The sequence below is a fragment of the Rattus norvegicus genome, chromosome 9 (genome assembly GCF_021556685.1).
Source record: "Rattus norvegicus strain SHRSP/BbbUtx chromosome 9, alternate assembly SHRSP_T2T, whole genome shotgun sequence".
In the NCBI taxonomy this organism is placed as follows: Eukaryota; Metazoa; Chordata; class Mammalia; order Rodentia; family Muridae; genus Rattus; species Rattus norvegicus.
The window spans coordinates 26,327,056-26,347,333 of NC_141542.1; the positions used below are offsets into that span (position 1 = coordinate 26,327,056).

Sequence of the window (20,278 nt, forward strand, 5' to 3'; positions counted from 1 at the left end):
GCTCTCACAGCCGAGCCTTGCTGTCTGCTCACAAGCCCTAGTTCCTCCCTCCAGAGCATCCACCAGGTCAGAGATTCTTTGCCCTTAGTGGTAGAGGGAGGGATGGGGAGAACCGGCCATTTAGAGGGCAGGGAAGAGGAAAGACAAGACACCCTCCAACAACAGAGGCTGTAACAGTACAGAGGCCCCAGACAAGTTTCACCTGCTTTAAAATTTCTTCTAGAACCCAGTTTTTAAAAATTGTTGTAAAAGGCCTAGAAGAACATAGGGTGTTCTCTTGTGTGCCAAATAGTGTCTGTTGCATCTACCGTACCTATTTCTATAGTTGCAAAACCAGTCATAGACAATACGCAAATGATTCCATTCAGTATGGTTTGCGCATGGCTGTTGCAGTCACTCTAGCAAAGGTATTCAAACAAGATTATGGAGGAAGAGGTGATGCTAACTAAATATACAAGAAGAATTGTCTTAAAATCAAGTCACTGAAGGGACTTCCCCTTTTAGATAAAAGGAATAGCGGTACATTCAAGCCCCGTGGCTGGATCAGGGGCCCACAGAAGGAAAGACAAATGGAAAAGTGGGGAAAGGAAATATGAATTGGAAACCAGAGTTGCTAAGCACTCAGAAAATGGAATCATCACCCATCTCTACAGAGAACAGGACACAGCAGGGGCTGTGGGAAGAGCCAATCATAGGCTTTCAATAAATCCTACTGCACATGCTCAGTGCCAACAACAGGCAGAGCACAAAGCTGGTCTGTGTGGGAAGATAGAGGACTGAGATCCAGGGCCATGGGCCGTCTCCTCAGCCTTACAGCACAGAGGGTTTTTTGTATGTTTGGCTTTTTTTAAATGAGTACACCATAGCTGTCTTCAGACACACCAGAAGAGGGCATCAGACCCCATTACAGATGGTTGTGAGCCACCATGTGGTTGCTGGGAATTGAACTCAGGACCTCTGGAAGAGCAGTCAGTGCTCTTAATCGCTGAGCCATCTCTCCAGCCTACAGCATAGGTTTTTATATATACAGATGATAAATATATGTACCAAATTTTATATATATACAGATGACACATTTATGTGCAAAATTTACATATGTTCAAGTAATATATAACTGGTAGGCTTAATTGTTTTACTTAAAAATAAATTATAAATATAAATATTAATATTACTTGTATATTTATATTATTTAGATTTCTATATATATTCACATGAATAAAGCCACATAATTATAGGCATACACTTATGTAATATTAATAACTAGATTTATATTGATTATTTATGTATAATGATATATATTTCTATATTTATGTACCAATTCATAAAAATATGTTTTTAAAATAGTAGTTAAAAATAAGGTAATAAACTTGAAGATTAAGGTAAAATTTCAGGAAACTTATTTGTAGTGCTTTTGTTTTTTAAAAGGCAAGTGTTGCAACCATCAATTGCAAAATTAAGGATAGCACTTCCTGTGACTTTCCTTTGCTAGGCAGTCACCACATAGACAGCAAACTCCTGTAATCCTGAACTGACTGCAGACGGTAGACCTAGGGACCAGCTTTCTGGTATGTTTACTCCTTTCCGAATCACTTCCTGGAGAACAGGTGACTGTGCTTGCTTCCTGCTCTTCCTGGCTCCTTGAACCCCAGCAGAGGATGTTGGATGTGGACTGTGCATAGTGAAGCACCTGGGAGGCTCCTTAGGAAGGTGAGAGTAGCAGCATTCCGGGATAAGGTTCCTCCTCGTCCTCCTCTCCCTCGTCCTCCCCTCCTCTTCTTCTTCCTCCTCCCCCTCTTCCTCCCTCCTCTTCTTTCCTCTTCCCCTCCTCCCCCTCCTCTTCCCTTCCTCCCCCTCCTCTTCCTCCTCTCCCTCTTCTTCCTCCCCCTCCTCTTTCTCCTTCTCCTCCCCTCCCCCTCTTCTCCTCCCCCCTCCTCTCTTTTGTCCTTTCTCTCTTCCTCCTACCCCTTCCTGTACTCCACTATGCCCCTGTCCTTATGCTGGATGGCACTCCTGCCTGTCAGGTGACTACAGAACACTCGGTCTGTCCTGTGGATCCCATGCTACCTACATATGCGGCCAGAGGAAACACCTGAGGTACGTGATGGTTTGCCTACACTTCAGTTCATTTTTGTTTCCATTTGTAAACTTGGAGACAGGTTCTCACAATGTAGCCCAGGCTGGTCTGAAACTCACTCTATAGCCCCGGCTGACCTCCAACTTGTGGTAACACCACCGCCTCAGCTTTCCAGGTGCTGCAATTACAGAAGTGAGGCACAGCGCACAGCTCTTGTTTATTCTTTCCAAGGTGTTGATCTCATTTATCCAAAAGGAAACAATGCAGAGTCTATTTCAGACTCAGGGAAGGAGGGCTACTTGGGTCAGAGCGCCTTGGCCTTGACAAAGGCTTTTGCTTGGGGCAGTGATGGGGAAATGTTGGAAGGGGAGGGCAACAGTGAGTATGGCTGAAAAATCTGATGTGACTGCAACAGGAATCCAGTGACTGCAGTATTGGTTAGTTTTCTGTTGCTGTGATGAAAACACCATGTTCAAAACAACTTAGAGAGGGAAATATTATTATCATTAATATAACATAATATTATTAACAATACCAACAATTGACATTAGTTATCATTTTGCATTAATTATTAACATTCATCATTAATATATCGTTAATGATAATTATATAGCATCATGATGTGATTAATAATATATTACACTCACATATAATACATTATTATTAATAACATTATTTTTATTCTTTTTATATTCAGTTATTATTTTATTTGGGCTTATGGTTTCAGAGAGATGGCTCCATTCTAGTGAGGAGCTATGGCGGGCAGGCACAGTGGCCAGACCAGAAGCTGAGAAACCGCATCTTCAACCACAAACGTAAAGCAGGGAGGGCAAACTGGAAGTGGGGCAGGGTTATGAAATCTCAAAACCCACCCCTAGTGACAGACTTCCCCCAGCAGGGCTGCATCCCCAAATCTCCCCTAAAACGTCACCAGTTGGCAACCACAGGTTCAAATATCCGAGCCCAGGGGATCTCTTCTCATTTAAACAACCACGCCTGTCTTACAGTTTCAACTTCTGGTGCCTGTGGGATGCACAGGCTGAGGGGAATGTCTTCCCTTGAACACATCACACAGCAGTAACAGCATGATCGCCCGCTTCTGCTTGGTGAAAAATAGGGTCTCAGACCTAGTGCCAATCTACTATAAAACAAAGCTATCCCGCAGAAATGGCAAATTGAGCACTGAAGCCATGGGCGCGGGGATAATGGGCTCCTGTGGGTTCCATTTGCTAATGGCAAGAATTGATTACCCCATGCTGGATGTGTAATTAGAGTGGGGAGAGGTAATGAACAAGGAAGTTAGGAAATGATACGGTCATCAATTAGGGTTTTACTTCTGCTTAGAAAGGTTGAAAAAGAGCCTGTCTGCTGTCTATCCCAGCTGACACAGTAAGTTTAACAGAACTTGGTGAGTTCAGAGAGAGCAATCGAGTGCTAAATTACATTTCCTGCCCTGCACGATGTTATCAGAAAACTTACCCTGAGCCTGGGCGAAGAAGTCACAAAGAACTGCATTAGATAAAATGTTAACTTTCCCATCGTCTCCTGTGTCTGACAGCCATGCCAGTTCTGCTTATGCTGTGGAACCGGTGGGTCAGAGGTATCATGGAGCCACAGGAGACAAGAGAGATGTCTGTACTTAACCACCAAGGGCGGCCGATCTTAAAGGAGTTGAATGGATTGGAATTGAACCTATGAACTAGGGAATCTATCTTTTAGATAGTTCTCCATTACACATGCAGCAGGATGATTTTGTACTCTGGGAAGAACAGAATAAAACAGGATGCAGAAGAAAGACTCAATGAACTGGGGGAGCTGGTGTGCACCCGTGTGCTGTGTCGGTGTGGGAGGGGCTGTGTGCAGTACGTGCCTGTGGTATTTGTGCACAGCTGTAATTGACATGATTTAGTTGTGCTGCTATCCCGAGCATTGCAGGCTAATGGTTAGACCTACCCTTTCTCAGGTTATATCAAAATTGGAGAATGATGTATTTCACGGAGAGTTCGACTGTGAGAGACACGGGACTTATGTGTACAGCTTCATGAAGGGGACCGCTTAGGTGTTAGCTTGTGAACACTGATACAAATTCCTATAAAACATGCTTAGACTTTACAACTGCTATGTTATTGCGTGGTGACTGGCCATGAAGGGCAATGTAAATTGTTAAGGACTTTTCTCCAAATGGCCAACTCACTCGGTTGGTCGAATTTGTGGGTGAAGCCACTCCAGTCTCATGAAACATCATTCAAGCCTTATTCGAAAAGTGTTTTGTTTTTGTGGAAATGAAACACCCAGAAGTGGAGATATGGCTCAACTCGTACTGCTCTTAGACAGGACATGAGCTTGACTTCCTGCACCCACACTGGGTAGCTCACAACTGCTGCTCCAGCCGCATGGGTTCGGAGGCCTCTGCAGACATTTGTATCATGTGCATATCCATACACAGGCATGCACAAACCTACATAATTTTTTTACACTTTTAAAAAAAGATAGAAAACCCCTAAAAAAGAGATATGTAAGTGTCTCAATGGCACAAATACAGGAGGGAACCTCATGCCCTGATGGCTTGAGAGAGCTTTGAACTGGCTTTTATCAGGAGTGAAAATGGGCAAAACACTGTGTGTGTTTGTGTGTGTGTGTGTGTGTGTGTGTGTGTGCGTGCGTGTGTGTGTTTGTGTGTAACAACACTGCCTTCATTATATCCGCTAACTTCTCTAAGGCATTTGAAATTGTCCCCAGAAACTTGGCCCTGGGACTGCTCAGCCTTTCTGCCCTGGGCTGTTCATAGGTGACCCTGGTCTATCCCAGTTTCATGCTGGTCATTAGCATAGCTGGTATTTCCATGGAGTATGGTGTGCAAATAATAATACTCGATTTCTCCTGCCAGCTTTGGAAAGTTTGGAGTGTTTTCAGGTACCTGGAACCCTCCCAGTAGAGCAGACTATATCGTCAATCCTAATATCAGTATAGTCTTAGCTATTACTTCCAGAAACAAGCATAGGAAAAAGACTTAGCTCTAGGAAGGCAGTCACAAGATAAGGAGTCCATCAACACCCAGATTAAGCCAGGACTATGGTCAGACTGGAGTGGACAGTTCCTGTACTATTCCTTGGGGCCCAGCAGAGACTGGGTGCTGACCCTCTGATTACGAGTCTGTGTAGATAGGGCACACAGGAAAGTTTCTACTAATAGTGATCCGCCCGGCAAACAGTGCCTTGCACGCTTTCCCAGTGTGCTACAGAGCATTTGCAGTCTGCGGCCTACAGCAAGTCACCAAAATGTGTAAAGAGAAACTTCGAGAAGTGTTCAATGCTAGAGTCTGCCTGTTTTTCTCCTGTTTCAGAAAATTAAAGTTGGGAGGGAAGGAGGAAGATCAGAAGTTGCAGCATTTGGTGCCAACATGACGTCAGGGTCGACTCCAGTCATCCACCAAAAAGAAATGGGATTTGCACACTACTGCAACTGTATAGACTTCCTTATTTCTCCTTTAGAACAGGTCTTTTCACTTGGTTCTAGAGGTTGAACTCAAAACATTGTGCATTCCTTCTTTAAAAGGGGAACAATAGTACCCTTGGCAGGGAATAGGGAGGCAAAGATTAAAACAGAGGCAGAAGGAACACCCATTCAGAGCCTGCCCCATATGTGGCCCATACATATACAGCCACCCAATTAGACAAGATGGATGAAGTAAAGAAGTGCAGGCTGACAGGAACTGGATGTAGATCTCTCCTGAGAGACACAGCCAGAATACAGCAAATACATAGGTGAATGCCAGCAGCAAACCACTGAATTGAGAACGGGACCCCCGTTGAAGGAATCAGAGAAAAGACTGGAAGAGCTTGAAGGGGCTTGAGACCCCATATGAACAACAATGCCAACCAACCAGAGCTTCCAGGGACGAAGTCACTACCCAAAGACTGTACATGGACTGACCCTGGGCTCCGACCTCATAGGTAGCAATGAATCGCCTAGTAAGAGCACCAGTGGAAGGGGAAGCCCTTGGTCCTGCCAAGACTGAACACCCAGTGAACATGATTGTTGGGGGGAGGGCGGTAATGGGGTTAGAATGTTGGCTGGGAAACTGGGAAAGGGAATAACAATCAAAATGTAAATAAGAAATACTCAAGTTAATAAAGAAAAAAACAAAACAAAACATTGTGCATGCTAGACAAACACTGTCACTGGAGCCCCATGCAGCGGTCCATCACAGATGACTTGTGAATTCCTGCAATGAAGCAGTATTGCAAAGCTCAGAGCCAGGATTTGGACTTTGTGTGTGTGTGTGTGTGTGTGTGTGTGTGTGTGTGTGTGGTAAATGTTAAGACTCCTGGTTAATTTTGAATTTCAGATAATCGATGAATTTTTTTTTAGGAGAAGTGTTATTGCATAGGATCCATGCAACTTAAAACACGTCTTCATCAGGAGTTCAGATTAATTGAACGTCTTCCATTTTCATTTGATGAATCTTACAAACATGTGAGACAGCTCCATTCAGCACGTCACAGACACCTTCATCAAGCTCCAGTTGTTGACAATCAGGGGACCCAGAAGTTACAAAGGCCGTATGACAGAAACAGGCCTTCCATGCACTGAGTGGAGACAGATGTTTTCAGTCACAATTACCAGCTCACACACATGCGTCTGTGTGGTAAACTGTAGCACAGCTACAGATAGACATGGCTGTCATAGGAACAGAGTCACAGACTCTGGCTTGTGCTGTCAGGACAGCTGAGAGATGGATTTTGTTGTTTTTGTTTTTGTTGTTGTTGTTGTTGTTGTTTTGTTTTGTTTTGTTTTGTGTTTTGATAGTCTCATTTCATAGCTTGGCTGGCCTGGAACTTGCCGTGTAGACTAGGCTGGCCCACAACTCACAGAGATCCACCTGCCTCTGTTTCCTGAGTGCTGGTATTAAAGGCATGCGCCAACATGACTGTTTCAATTGAGTCTTATTGAGGAAACTAAATTAGGATCTGCCTATTGGTTTCCAAAACACAGAACACACTAATAAAAGCATTTACATGTAATTTGATATAAATCCCAGAGAATCAAATTCGATAAAGAAGATGTTAATGGGGGGTTGGGGATTTAGCTCAGTGGTAGAGCGCTTGCCTAGCAAACACAAGGCCCTGGGTTCGGTCCCCAGCTCTGAAAAAAAAAAAAAAAAGAAGCTGTTAACAGGTTCCTAAAACTTCAGGGAAGGCAAACACTAGTGTTTGATGTAACGAGTGTCCCTCATCAGGGGGTGAACTTTTAAGACCTTCCCTCAGAGGGAAGGGACAGAATGAACAGTGTTGGATACAAAGTGTAAGGACACCTAGCTGTGTGCTTGATTCAACCAAGAGAACAGTGGACAAACCTCCCTGCTTCTCAGTGCCACCTCCAGGGGGCCCAGTGGAGGCTTGTCAGCAGAAGAGACATGTGTAGAAACCATCAGTTTGGGGGACTCAATAACAATTGTTTGAACTTCTAGCTGAGGAATGGCACACATCTATGAAGCCACAAAGCTGTTTTTATTGTTATAGAAATGAGTCCTAGTAGCCCATCCCTCAGACAGCTGATGGATCTGCCTGTCTTCCTCCCCAGTACTGCTGGGATTACAAGTGGGCACTATAATACTTAAGATTTTTGAATGTGGTTTCTGGGGAATACATTCAGGTCCTTGTGTGGAGGTTTGGTCTTTTGCTCTGTATGGTAATGCCAAATACTGGCCCCCAAGGCCTGGATGCCTCCAGCAAGGAGAGAATTTGAAACTCGCATCCATTTGAAACTATTTGTTGACTAAAGATGCTGGCAGCCTACAGCTGAGTAGAAGAGAGCAGTTGGGTTTCAGTTCCTGGGCTTGGGGTCTGAGGCAGGACCATGAAGAGAGTAGAGGGTGGAGAGAGGAGAAAATGCCATGGGGTAGGTGAGTCAGGAAAACATGGCCATGAGGGTTGGCTAGAGCGGCCCAGACAGAACCAGGCAAATTATAACTCGGGTTACTGATGAGGAAGTCGATTCTAATAGGTCAGAGGGAAGATGTCTGCCCAGATCTGGTGGGCTTATTATAAATATAAAAGTTCTGTGTCTTTTATCTAGGAACTGAATGATCAAAGACAAGGTAGAAACCCCTGACTAAGATTAAAAATTACTACAACAGATTAGCATCCAACATGGGATAGAAGTTAGGCCTGGTTCTTCCTCCCAGCCTCGTACTCTCAGAAACAAGACTCAGACTCAAAACATATTTACAAATACTTTGACAATATAGCCAGACTCTTCTCTGACTAGAATTATAAGTGAAGGTAACCTATTTATCTTAACCTACACTCTGCCTTGTGGCTGGTCACCTGTGCTCAGGTGCCATGAGTCCATCTCCTCACATCTTCCTGGGTAGATCTTTCCGTGCCTAGCTCTATCCCAGAATCCTTTCTCCTCCTGGATGAGAATTTCTTCATCCACCTTCTCTTTCTTGCCTGAGCCATAGGCCATAGGCTTTTTAATTGACAGGTGTTGCATCCATACAATACACAAAATATTCTCTCTACATCCTTGTGCTCAAAAGACAAGCACTTTATTAAAAGAGCCATCTCCCTAGCCCTGGACTACTTTTTTGGGGAGCCATGCCAGCCATTTTCCTTGAGCTTTCACTCTGTGGAATGACATCTCTATTCTATCCACTGACACATTGCTCCTACTAGACAGGTAGACTAGACTAGGTGCTCATGGATTCCAAAAAAAGATCAATCAGTAGATAGGTAGACACATGGATGGATGGATGGATGGAGAGAGAGAGAGAGAGAGAGAGAGAGAGAGAGAGAGAGAGAGAGAGAGATGCTAGGTGGATATAGACAGAAGTAGGTAGACACTGATATAAAAGGATAGACATAGATAGATGTAGACAGACAGACAGACAGACAGACAGACAGACAGGGCTTGTCTTTGTCTTTATATTGCTGTGATAAAGACTGTGACCAAAAACAACTTGAGGAGAAAATATTTTACTTGAATTATATGTCCCAATCACAGTCTATCACCGAGAGAAGTCAGGACAGGAAGGCAGATAGAACAGGAACCTCGAGGCAGGAACTGAAACAGAGGCCATGAAGGAATGCTGCTTATTGGCTTGTTCCCTGTGGCTTGCTCAGCTGAATTTCTTATAGATCCCACAATGGTGGGCTGGGCCCTCCCACATTCATTGCCTGTCAAGAAAATGCACCACAGATTTGCCTACTGGCCACTATGATGGGTGGCGTTTTCTAAGCTGAGGCTCCTCCTTCCAGATGACTCTAGCTTGTGTCAAGGTGACAGAAGCTAGCTGGGACAAGGTATATAGAGCTCATGTTGTCCACTGCGGCTAGCCAAACTCAAGGAATTCATTCTCAATAAAGGTCAACGTCCTTCAAAACCAAACCAAACCAAAACAGAAGCCATTTTTCATAAGTCTGAGATAAGACCTCATAAGACCTCACTGGGCTCACAAAGACTAAGATGAGAGTCTTGGGGTGCTCAGACTTGAGAGCAGACATCTGTGTGTTTGTGCATCTGTCTGTCACCTTTTCTCCCTCCTGGCTTTCATGTTCAGGCCTCATTTACTCGTCTCTTCTGTATACCTTTCAAATAAGGGTTTGAAAGATGCATTTCCCCAGGATTTGGCAGAGTAATCCGTGACTGGGAGTCCTTGGATCTGCAGGAATGCCTTTTTTTATGGAAAGCATGAAGATGGTTTTCGCCCCCACTGGTGTCTCCTTGAGTGCTTCTTTTTAACTTAGTGGAGGACTTGGTACAGCTAGACTATAAACAGTAGGCTTTGGTCTCAAGAGAACAATTTGGTTTGTGTAGATGTATGTAGGCTCCCTCATAGGCCAGAAGAGGATGTGAAACAAAGCTGGGCCCTCTACAAGAATACTACACACTCACAGGCTCTTAACCACGAACTGCCACATCATAATCATCACCACCACCACCACCACCACCACCACCACCACCACCACCACCACCACCGTCATCGTCATTGTCATCATCATCACCACCACCACCACCACCGTCATCATCATCATCCGACAACAACATCATCTATTATCATCATTAACATCATCAGTATTATTATTAGCAACAGGATTTACTTTTGCTGAAACTAGAGATAACTCATTCAGCTAGGCTGGCTGGCCAGTGACCTCCTGGGATCCACCTGCTTCTGCCCAACCAGTGCTGGGATAACAGGCGCATGCTGCTTGGCTTTGACTTTGGCTTTCTGCTAGAGTTAGAGATGTGACCTGCCTAGTGGGTGCTAGGAATCAAACCTGGGTCCTCTGGAAGAGCAATATAAGTTCTTAAGTGCTAAGGCATTCTTTTTTACCCCTAACACCCACCCCACAACTGGTTTAACGAGGTGCTGCAGATGGAAATCGGGCTTTGTGCACGCTAGGCAAGCACTCTATCAAGCGAGCCACATCCCTCGCCTCATGAGAGAATGGTGTAACTCTCCAAACTGAGTCTGAACAAGCCCTCTGGTCTTTCAGAGGAAACCACAATAGACATTCAGTCTCCACGTCAACAACTCAAACCCCAAATCCTTGACTCTCTTCCACCTGACCGGCTGCTTGGACAGTGACCTCCGGATTCTCCAGGGAGCAGTAAATCCAGCCCCACTTTCTAATTCAAACGTGCGCAGGCTCTGCTGACTTCAGAGGTGAGTGGAAGAGAACGGAAGACGGGCAAATTTTGACCATACTTTCTAAGCCGGTTTGACCAAATCTGACCAAATCTGCATTAGACACCTTCGCAAGACAGAAAAACTTCCATACCAGCAGCCTTATTGATTCATTTGAATATGCTTTAGTTTACATAAGCTTCTCAGCCCCTGTGGTCCCAAACATCTAATTGGCTCCCAGGATCTTAAACATAATCAAGAATCCCATTCCAGGGTGCTTGCTCTGCGACTCTAATTCCTGCACACTTTTTATTCCTACTTGTAGTCTTTGCCAGACAATAAAGTCTGTCCCCTTCCAACCCTTCCCCAAATGCTTAGAGCACTGTCAGACCATTGTCAGCTCACTCCCGTTAACCAGTCTCCTGGAACTCCAGCCAATGGCCGTTAAGACTCGAAAGCACTTCAGACTGGAGGCCCCTCTCCAACGCTTTGACCTCATTTGTTCTTGGACCTTGAAGACAATTGCTCTTGTACTTTTTTTTTTCTTTCAGACGTTTTCAATTCAAGTAAACTTAATTTGTTTTCCAAACAAAACTGTGGTCCATCTCAGTGGCAAGATCAAGGGAGGGGCGAGGCCTTGGAAAAGTTGACTATAATTATAAGGGGAGGGAGGAGACACCGTGGGGAGAATCATTCTGAGGAGGGAGATGGTGCAGAAAGAAGAAATCCACATTCAAAAAGTCTAGCCCACAGCTAGGGTTGGGTTGGTGAATCTGAGTCCATTTTTTCATATACACAACAGTTCAGAAGTTAGAACTCCATTCACTACGAATGGTATTCCTCCATGGGGATTGAAGCTAGCCTTCAGCTTGACTGGTGTAGGGAAGGAGGATAGGACACGTTTCCTCACCTGTCATATGGCCACCAGCGACTCCCCTACAACAAAAGATAGAGTAGAAAAAGAGAAGGGGAGCAGGTTTTTTAAGCCAACTTTTGTGTGGTCAAGGAGTCTTCAGAAGGAAGACTTAGATCCAAAGACCTAGATAAAGTCGACTCCTTTAATATTCAGGCCCGAGGACAGCTTCGTAGACATGTGACTGGGCTACACATTGTCTGATATAATGGGCTGGGTGAGGAAACTAACTGGGCAGTGCATGCTTACACTCCTCTTGGCCTCCCTCTGTGGCCTCTCTTCCCATGAGGTAGAGGACAGAACCTCCTTTTTAGGGAAGGTCGTATGATCCAGCCCAGCAAGGTAAGCCAGGGAATTCCCCATGGCGAGCTGTTTCATGAGTAATCGAGGGGCTGGTTTTAAGTTTCATGAGTGGCATTTGGAGGGAGGGGTTCTAGGTTCTGTGGCCTGCCTTGGAGGAGAGAGGAAATAGGAAATAGAACAGGATACGGTTAGGAAGGGAATTGTTTCTGTGGCTTCCCAGTTTCCTGTGGCTCATAATATGCAGCCAGCGAGCTACAATGCCACGTTCTGGCTACAGTGCCATGCTCTGAATATCGTTCTCTGGGTTCCAAGAGCACAGGTGCTGACACATGTTCATGATGGTCAAAACTTCAACACGGGCCAGGAAAGACATTTCTCACGTGGCAGAGACTGTCACAGGCACTGACATACCCGGACTTTCCATGGCCTATGTGCTACTAAGGCCTGTGTATTCCCATTTCTTAACACTTAGAATGCCCACCCCTCTCTTAGCATTTCCAGGCTCTGGCCTAGACTATGTGGCCTTGGAATTGGCCACGAGTCTCAATGCCTTCTGTTGGTCTGTTCTGCACATGCCAACCTCATCTGACCTTCTCATGTCCTAGATCCCACAGGGGCACTGGCGAATCACCAAACAATGGATTCCCTCTCATTGGAGTACTCCCCCACATGCATCTTACCCTTGAAAGCCCTTCTGGATCTTTCTGGTTTTCTCTGACATGGTCCTAGTACCTGTTCCCTCAGTGACTCTGCTCTGTTGGTCTATAATTACTCTAAGGTCAAAGACTGCATTTGTTTGTGCATGTCCTCATCTTTAACTTGGGGCAAAAGAAAAACTTACCTCACTGGATAAGGATTAAATGAGTTAATTCAGGTCAAGAATTTAGCCTAGTAACTTGTATATACAAGGGTGGAGCAAACTGTGCTTATAACAATAGCAAATAGCACTGTGCTTACGACCAAGTGTGTGCTTGTACCAGCAAGACAGCCAATATTCAGAACGGATAGGTCAACTACAGGATTCACCTGTCCAGGTCCTTCCCCCATTTGATTCCAACCAATAAAGAGAACGTAGCAGGGCTGTGCGGGAATCAGTGCCAGAGAGGAACCAGTCACCTCACTCTTACAAACACACTGTCGTTTCCCTAGGACATGGAAACCACGCTGCCGTGCCATGGAAGGACTAACTGAGGCAAGGTTCTGCGGAACCAAAGACGCAGGGGTGAGATTTCACAACTTCCGTCTCCACGTTACTTGATGTTGTCTGTGATAACCGAAGTCCGCTGCTTAGAGAAGGCCTACGCTGCTTTCAATTCTGTTGTGACAATCTATCCTGACCAAAAGCGCCAAGGGGAAGGCAGTGTTTCCCTCTTCACAATCCCCTGCTTCCCTGCTGCTGTGGGGAAGTTAAGGCGTGAACTGTAAGCATCAGGCCCCAGTCAGAGCAGAGAGGACAAATGCACTGCTGGAGCCCTCGCTTGCTCCCTCTCTAGCATCCTTCACTCTTACACAGCCCAGGGTGCAGACCAAAAATGGCGCTCCCCCTGCTCACTCTCACAACACATCTCTGTAGTCCCGAGGAAGCGTACACTGGAAACCATGTCAAAGGAATCAAGACAAGCCCTTACAGAGACATTCCCGTGGGGCCTGTAGGAATACAGTGTGGCCTAGAGTATTGGCTAACCCGGTCTAGACAGTTCTTCAATGGAGGATGTCTTCCCAGGTCATTCTGGGATGTGGCAAGTTGACAGATAAAACTAACAGGCCTAGCACCAAACTTCTAACGTGCTCAGGCTAGATGTCTCAGAGGGTTTCTAAGCAAATTTGTGCACAGGGAATGCTATCTTACATAGCCAACAGGGGGCTCTCTCCACTCCTTTGGCCAAAAAGGGGCGCTGTCTACTCCTCTGCACCACCCTTCATATTCTCAGGGTCCAGGCCAAGCTCAGTCATGTGACTACAACATGCTGGTCTGCAACAGCTCAACACAAAGGAGACTGGGCTTCTAATGAGTTCTTTAGAAGCCTTACCGATACCTCCATTGAAAGTCAGGAAAGGAAAGTGCACCCATGGCTGAGCTCAACCCTGGGGAATCCTATGACCTCATAGTTCTGCTTTTTTTTTTAAAATCAGCCTTTGATAAAAGCTGTATTGGTGTGTTAAAGTTATTTGGCCGTGGACAGTTTACTTGGGTACTGACAACATCTTCACATTGGTGTCACAATGTGGACCTCATTCTTGCTTGCCTGTCACAGAAAGGGGTTCATCCCCCTCTCTGAAGCTAACATCTCTACTTGTATGCAGACTCGTCTCATGCCACATCCAAGGCTGCCATGATCTACCCGATTCTTCCTCACTCACTCCTGAGCTCGGAAAACAAGTATTTCACTTGAAAACGTAATTCTAACAAACACATCACCGGAACCTTCGTCAGGTGTGATGTAGAAACCCATCACGGACAATGAGGAATACTGGAAATGTCGTCAACCCACCTGTTTTCTTGTGGAGCAAGCTGGATCTGTGCCTGTAGACGCTGAGGTCCTGGGTCTGGCTCAGGGAAGAGGAGAATGAGGTCCTCTGACCTGCCGGGCTCCCAGCAATGAAGGGCGAGTTCGGAGGTGGCCTAGCTTCGCTTTTCTCTGTGCTTGAATACTGAAGGGCATCTTGAGTTTTCTTCTTTTCCTTTTTTAACATATTGACCAGGATATCTAAATATCTGATTTAAGGATTTAGTGGCTCCTGAGAGATGATCGTGATTAGACAAAAATTCCTAAAGCAAATACTGTCCTCCAACCAGATAATCGTAACTAGCGCCCTTTGGTGCAGACTGGCCACAGGGACACAGATGCTCCCTGAATTTGCATGTGCAGCTGTCCGCAGCTTAGGAGGGAATCAGCCATCGTTGTGCCACAATGACACGGAAGCTGTCAAACGGAAAGACCTTTGAAAGGCTGACCAACTTTGGTATGGCAAAGGGGAAAGGCAAGCCTGGCCAATGCAGTTCTGGGAGGCAGAGCAAGGACAACACATGGGGCTTTCTGGCCAGTGTGAGCAGCCAAATTGGCATCCTCCAGGTTCAAGCGAGTGACCCTCTAAAATGTAAGACAGAGAGTGATTGAGGCAGGCATTAGAAGAAGAGCATGTGGGCTGGGGATTTAGCTCAGTGGTAGAGCGCTTGCCTAGCAAGCGCAAGGCCCTGGGTTCGGTCTCCAGCTCCGAAAAAAAAGAAAAAAAAAAAAAAAAAAAAAAAAAAAAAAAAAAAAAAAGAAGAAGAGCATGTGTGCACATGCACACTCATGTACACCGGAGTCTCAGAAAACCCAGGGGCAGGAGAGAAGACTGCTACTCAGAACGGAGGGGGAGGGGCCTAGGTTACACATGGTTTTGAGCAAGTATCATGGGAACAATCCAACCTCCATATTGCTCCTCAGACTTGAGCTTCGACTTGTTGATTTCTAGCTGGCCAATCCATTTTCCCCTCAGAACACCCAGCGTGCCTTCCATTCCCTTAAAATACATTGTCAAGAGGTGTCTCAGAGTATCTCTGTGTGTCCTCTCTTCCCAGTAGGTAAATTCGGGGTGTTGAACTCGTGTTGCCAGGCTTGGTGGCAGGTGCCCTCACACTGGCCCCTTGTCTCCTTTCATGACACCATTCTGAATCCAAGCCTCAGTATGAAGGAACCTTGACTTGAGTGACTCATTCACAGTGTGAAGCATCAGATGCCACCCACCTGAACAGCCGTATGGGATTCAGAACAGTGAAGACGGTGGAGACAGACACACAGACACAGACACACACAGACACACAGACACACACACACATACACACAGACACACACACACAGACACACAGACGCACACACACACACAGACACACACACAGACGCACACAGATACACACACACACACAGATACACACACACAGACACACACACAGACACACAGACACAGACACAGACACACAGACACACACACACACAGACACACACAGACACACACACACAGACACACACAGACAGACACACACAGACACACACAGACACACACATACACACACACACACATACACACACAGCCTGGACTGGACCCCCTCTGTCACATCTCATTTCATTTGTCCTCAACGCACAGATCCTCATAAGCCGTGGCAACTATTGAGAGGTTGGTAGGAGTGTTGCAGGAAGATCCCAGTCTAGGATCAAAGCCAAGAAAAGAAGCAGGAACTGGGGCTAGGGCCAGGGCGGAGGCCATCCCTGGAGATGGATGGGGTAGGAAAAAGGGAAGGAACGCAGGGGTGACAACATTGTGGGCGGCACTTGGAGACAAGGGCGTGTGTGGGGGTGTAATTTGCAGTTGGACTTAGTGTTACTGGCTGGATAATAAAGTAGCTAAAACTGACTTGAATTTGACATGGGGTCTGCTAAGACTCAACTAAAATTAGAGGCTGAGGCTAATGAGGCAGTTCGTCAACTTTGTTTGGGTTGGTTTTTAACCTCGTGAGCTTCTCCTCCCTCCCGCCTTCCCCGCCCACCATCCCCCACCCCCATCACCTCTCTCTCTCTGTCTCTGTCTCTCTCTCTCTGTGTGTCTGTGTGTGTGTTCTGTGTCTGTGTGTGTGTGTCTGTGTGTGTATGTCTGTGTGTCTGTCTGTGTGTATGTGTCTGTGTGTGTGTATGTGTGTCTGTGTCTGTGTGTGTGTGTCTGTGTGTGTGTATGTGTGTCTGTGTCTGTGTGTGTGTGTCTGTGTGTGTGTCTGTGTGTGTGTGTGTCTGAGTGTGTGTCTGTGTGTATGTGTGTGTGTCTGTGTGTATGTGTGTGTATGTGTGTGTATGTGTGTGTGTGTCTGTGTGTCTGTGTGTATGTGTGTCTGTGTATGTGTCTGTGTGTATGTGTGTGTATGTGTCTGTGTGTGTGTATGTGTGTGTGTATGTGTGTCTGTGTGTGTCTGTGTGTGTGTGTCTGTGTGTGTGTGTGTCTGTGTATGTGTCTGTGTGTATGTGTGTGTATGTGTCTGTGTGTGTGTATGTGTGTCTGTGTGTGTCTGTGTGTATGTGTGTGTGTCTGTGTGTGTGTGTCTGTGTGTGTGTGTGTGTCTGTGTCTGTGCCTGTGTGTGTCTGTGTCTGTGTGTATCTGTGTGTGTGTGTGTCTGTGTGTGTGTGTCTGTGTGTGTGTGTGTCTGTGTGTCTGTGTGCCTGTGTGTTCTGTGTCTGTGTGCCTGTGCTGGTTCTACATACGTCAGAAGAGAGCTTCAGATCCCCTAGCGTTGGAGATGCAGGTGATTGTCCAGCACCTGGTGTGGGTGCTGGGGCATGACTGCAGAGAGACAAGCATGGCTCCCAAGAAGAGCAGCATGTGCTCTGAATTGCCAAGCCACCTTTCTAGCTTCTATACACATTCTCAAAAGATGTACAAAACATGAACAGAGAGCAGGATATATTTGCTCATGGGTCCCTAACCCCATGTTGGAGATGACCCCAGGCCTGTGTCCATCCCCTGGAAAATCAGTGTGCACTTTTAACTGCTGAGCCATCTCCCCAACCACTGTGTAGCTTGCACAACAGCTGCACTTAAAGTCTTTGTAAGGTTTTTTTTTAAAAAAAATGATTAAAATACATTTATAAACTTTTGGCAAATGTATTACTCCCTGTGAGTGTTTAAAGGTTGTAAGCGTCATGAAAGTGTCCAGTCTTTTACCAGAAGATTGAAAGGTAACAAGAGGAGCAGCGCTGAGGAGACGCGGAGTCCTGCGGTCCCAGCAGCCCTGTTGGGACTCTTCAGAAGCTGTCCCTTCTGTCTGCAATGGGAGGCAGCATCTGCACCCACCAGCAGCCATGGCCTTCAGCACCCAGAAGATGCTTCCTCTAGGAGCTGAGGAAAATTCTATCTTGAACACGCAAACTCTGCTTGCTTCCTAATTTGGAAACATCTGTATGTGAGACTCGGGACAAGAGATCTGGCTTTTAAATAAAAAGTTACATCTAAGTCAACCTCTCTGCTTTTCAAAAACTAAAGACTATACACCATCTTTTCTCAGACATCTTCTGAATTTCACCCACACAGCAGCCACAAACTCTGGGACACGATGAGACTGTGGTCAGTGTGGTGTCTGGTCAGCTGGCTAAAGATAACCAGCTAACTTACTGGTTCTGATCTCAGAACAGAGCAACCGAAAGATATTTAAACAACAGGCAAGTGTTAAGAGATGCGACTATTCAGAGATCTGAAATGTCCTTTGCAAGAATAACTGTATCATGGCTTGAGAGGTGGCTCATCTGGAAAAGAGTCCTGATGAACTCTGTTTGATTCCCAGGTTCCAGAAGTAGTAGTAGAAGGAGAAAACTGACCTCCACATGTGTGGACACACACACGCACACACACACACACACCCCACATACACACGTGTACATTTTTTTTTTCAGGTTAAAGATGTTTGCTCATACTTTGCTGGAGTGACGCTGTTCACTGTGAATGGGACACAGGCTGGGTTAGGCTGGGATAACCAAGATACGTGGTAGCGTTGTGGATGGAGGGCATCTACAGGCTCATTCCCCTTCCAAACCAGGAGAGTGAGAGTCACTCATCTCCCCCAAGAAAGGATACTGATCTCATTGTCCCTCTGCTTGAGAAGACTTCTGAGCTTTGTGTATTCTTCATCCTTCACTGGCTCTTGGCACGCTTGCTGTGTTGTGCTTTCAGAGGAGACAGTGTTCTCCAGGGTCTTCTTGTCATTCAACAGCTTCTGCAAGTTGGGGTAAGAACTTACTGACCACACCTATATTCTAAATTTCTTTGCTGATATGCTGTTCCTAGTATACACTGGACATACACTCTGCCCTTATCCTTGCCTTTCAGACTATGACTAAGTTTGATGGTTATGCTTTCTTCTTCCTTCATACCTATCCCATTCCTCTCTCTCCTGAAAACTGGTAAATTCCTCTTTAAATAGTATCTCCTATAGGCTTCTCCCTATCTTATTGTAATGGTATTTACTCAATATTGAAGTATCCCCCTCCCCTGGAGTGAAGAAGGGGGCTCTATGACTCATGAAGACAAGTCAGTAGCAAACAAAACTTCCAAGGCCCAGGAAGTTCCTGAAACTTGCAAGGTTCACAAGATCCTTCCTCCAAGGTTAAAAAGCAGAAAACAATCATTGTAGGGGAGGAGACCCTTGCAGTGTGACCTACAAGGTATGCATGGAGCTTTGCCTAGGCAGGTTTTCTGTGTCACCATCTCACTCATACTGGGGTGGGACCTTTTAAAATTCATTTATTCACTCGAATAGACTTCAGTGGAATCATTTATTTGGTCCATTAGTGTGTTATCCGAGTTAAACAGAGATTTGTTCATCATTGCCCAGTATCTTCATGAAGTGTGCAAAACTACAAGTGAACATTGATGGCATTCCCACCCCCTTAGACTCCACAGGGGCAAAGCTTCAGAGGCTGAGGAAACTTAACAAATTACTCAGATAAATCAAAATACTGGGGGAAAATCTGGGAATGATCATCTTGATACCGTCTGAAAATGTGTATGCACACATTTGTGTGTTCGTGTGTTTCAGCATAGACATACTCTGGGAACAAGGCAGAGATTCCTGGCAAAGGAATTAGAAGTACACATCCAGAGTTTATTTGTGGAAAAGTTAGATCTAATTCCTGCAGCTGCTCAGTGATAGTCACAGCATGGTTGGAAGCTCAGGCTGTTTTCTGCATGTGTGAAGCTCGGTCTTGGCATTTCAAGAGCTGGTCAACAGGAAGAGTTTTTATTGCAGTTGGAGCGTGGCAGGACATGGCTGAGACCAGAGGAAACATTGAAATTTACCTTAAAATGATGAAAACAGTAATGGATTTTACGCAGATCAGCGCCAACTTCCAGTCTACTCTCTGGATCTTGGTCCTCCACAAAGGATGCTATTAGTTTTTCCAACCTAAAAAATACATAATGCATGAGAAGCAAGAATGAGCTAGAAACCGTAGAAGGTCTGACAGGCTGACTTGCGTGCAGAACATTTGGAGTACAGAATATTGGGCCCATATTTTCTTAGAATTCATTACTCGATTTGACTGTGAAAGGAAGGGGAAAGCATATTGATAAAAGTAAAACCTGTAATCATCTAATTACTTGGCTGATTTCCAATGAATGTTCACATGAGGGTCTCCATATAAAAGCTATATGAGGGCCTGGAGAGATGGCTCAGTGGTTATGAGCACTCACTGTTCTTACAGAGGATCTGAGTTGGGTTCCCAGAACCGATGTATGTGGCTCACAACCGCCTACAGCTCAGCTTCAGGGGACTCAGAGCTCTCTTCTGACCTACAAGGTCACAGCACGCAGTGCCACATTTATGCTCATATGTGC

At 45.6% G+C, this 20,278-nt stretch overlaps 1 protein-coding gene across 2 annotated transcripts in view; it reads right to left on the reverse strand.

The window, feature by feature from the left end:
• Kif6 (kinesin family member 6) overlaps positions 1-20,278 on the reverse strand; it is a 295,931-nt gene that overhangs the window by 131,049 nt on the left and 144,604 nt on the right. For both annotated transcript variants that reach the window (NM_001431181.1, XM_087564678.1), the window contains 3 exon segments: positions 14,415-14,630; positions 18,521-18,659; positions 19,742-19,847. In NM_001431181.1, coding sequence (NP_001418110.1) covers positions 14,415-14,630; positions 18,521-18,659; positions 19,742-19,847 — 461 coding nt within the window.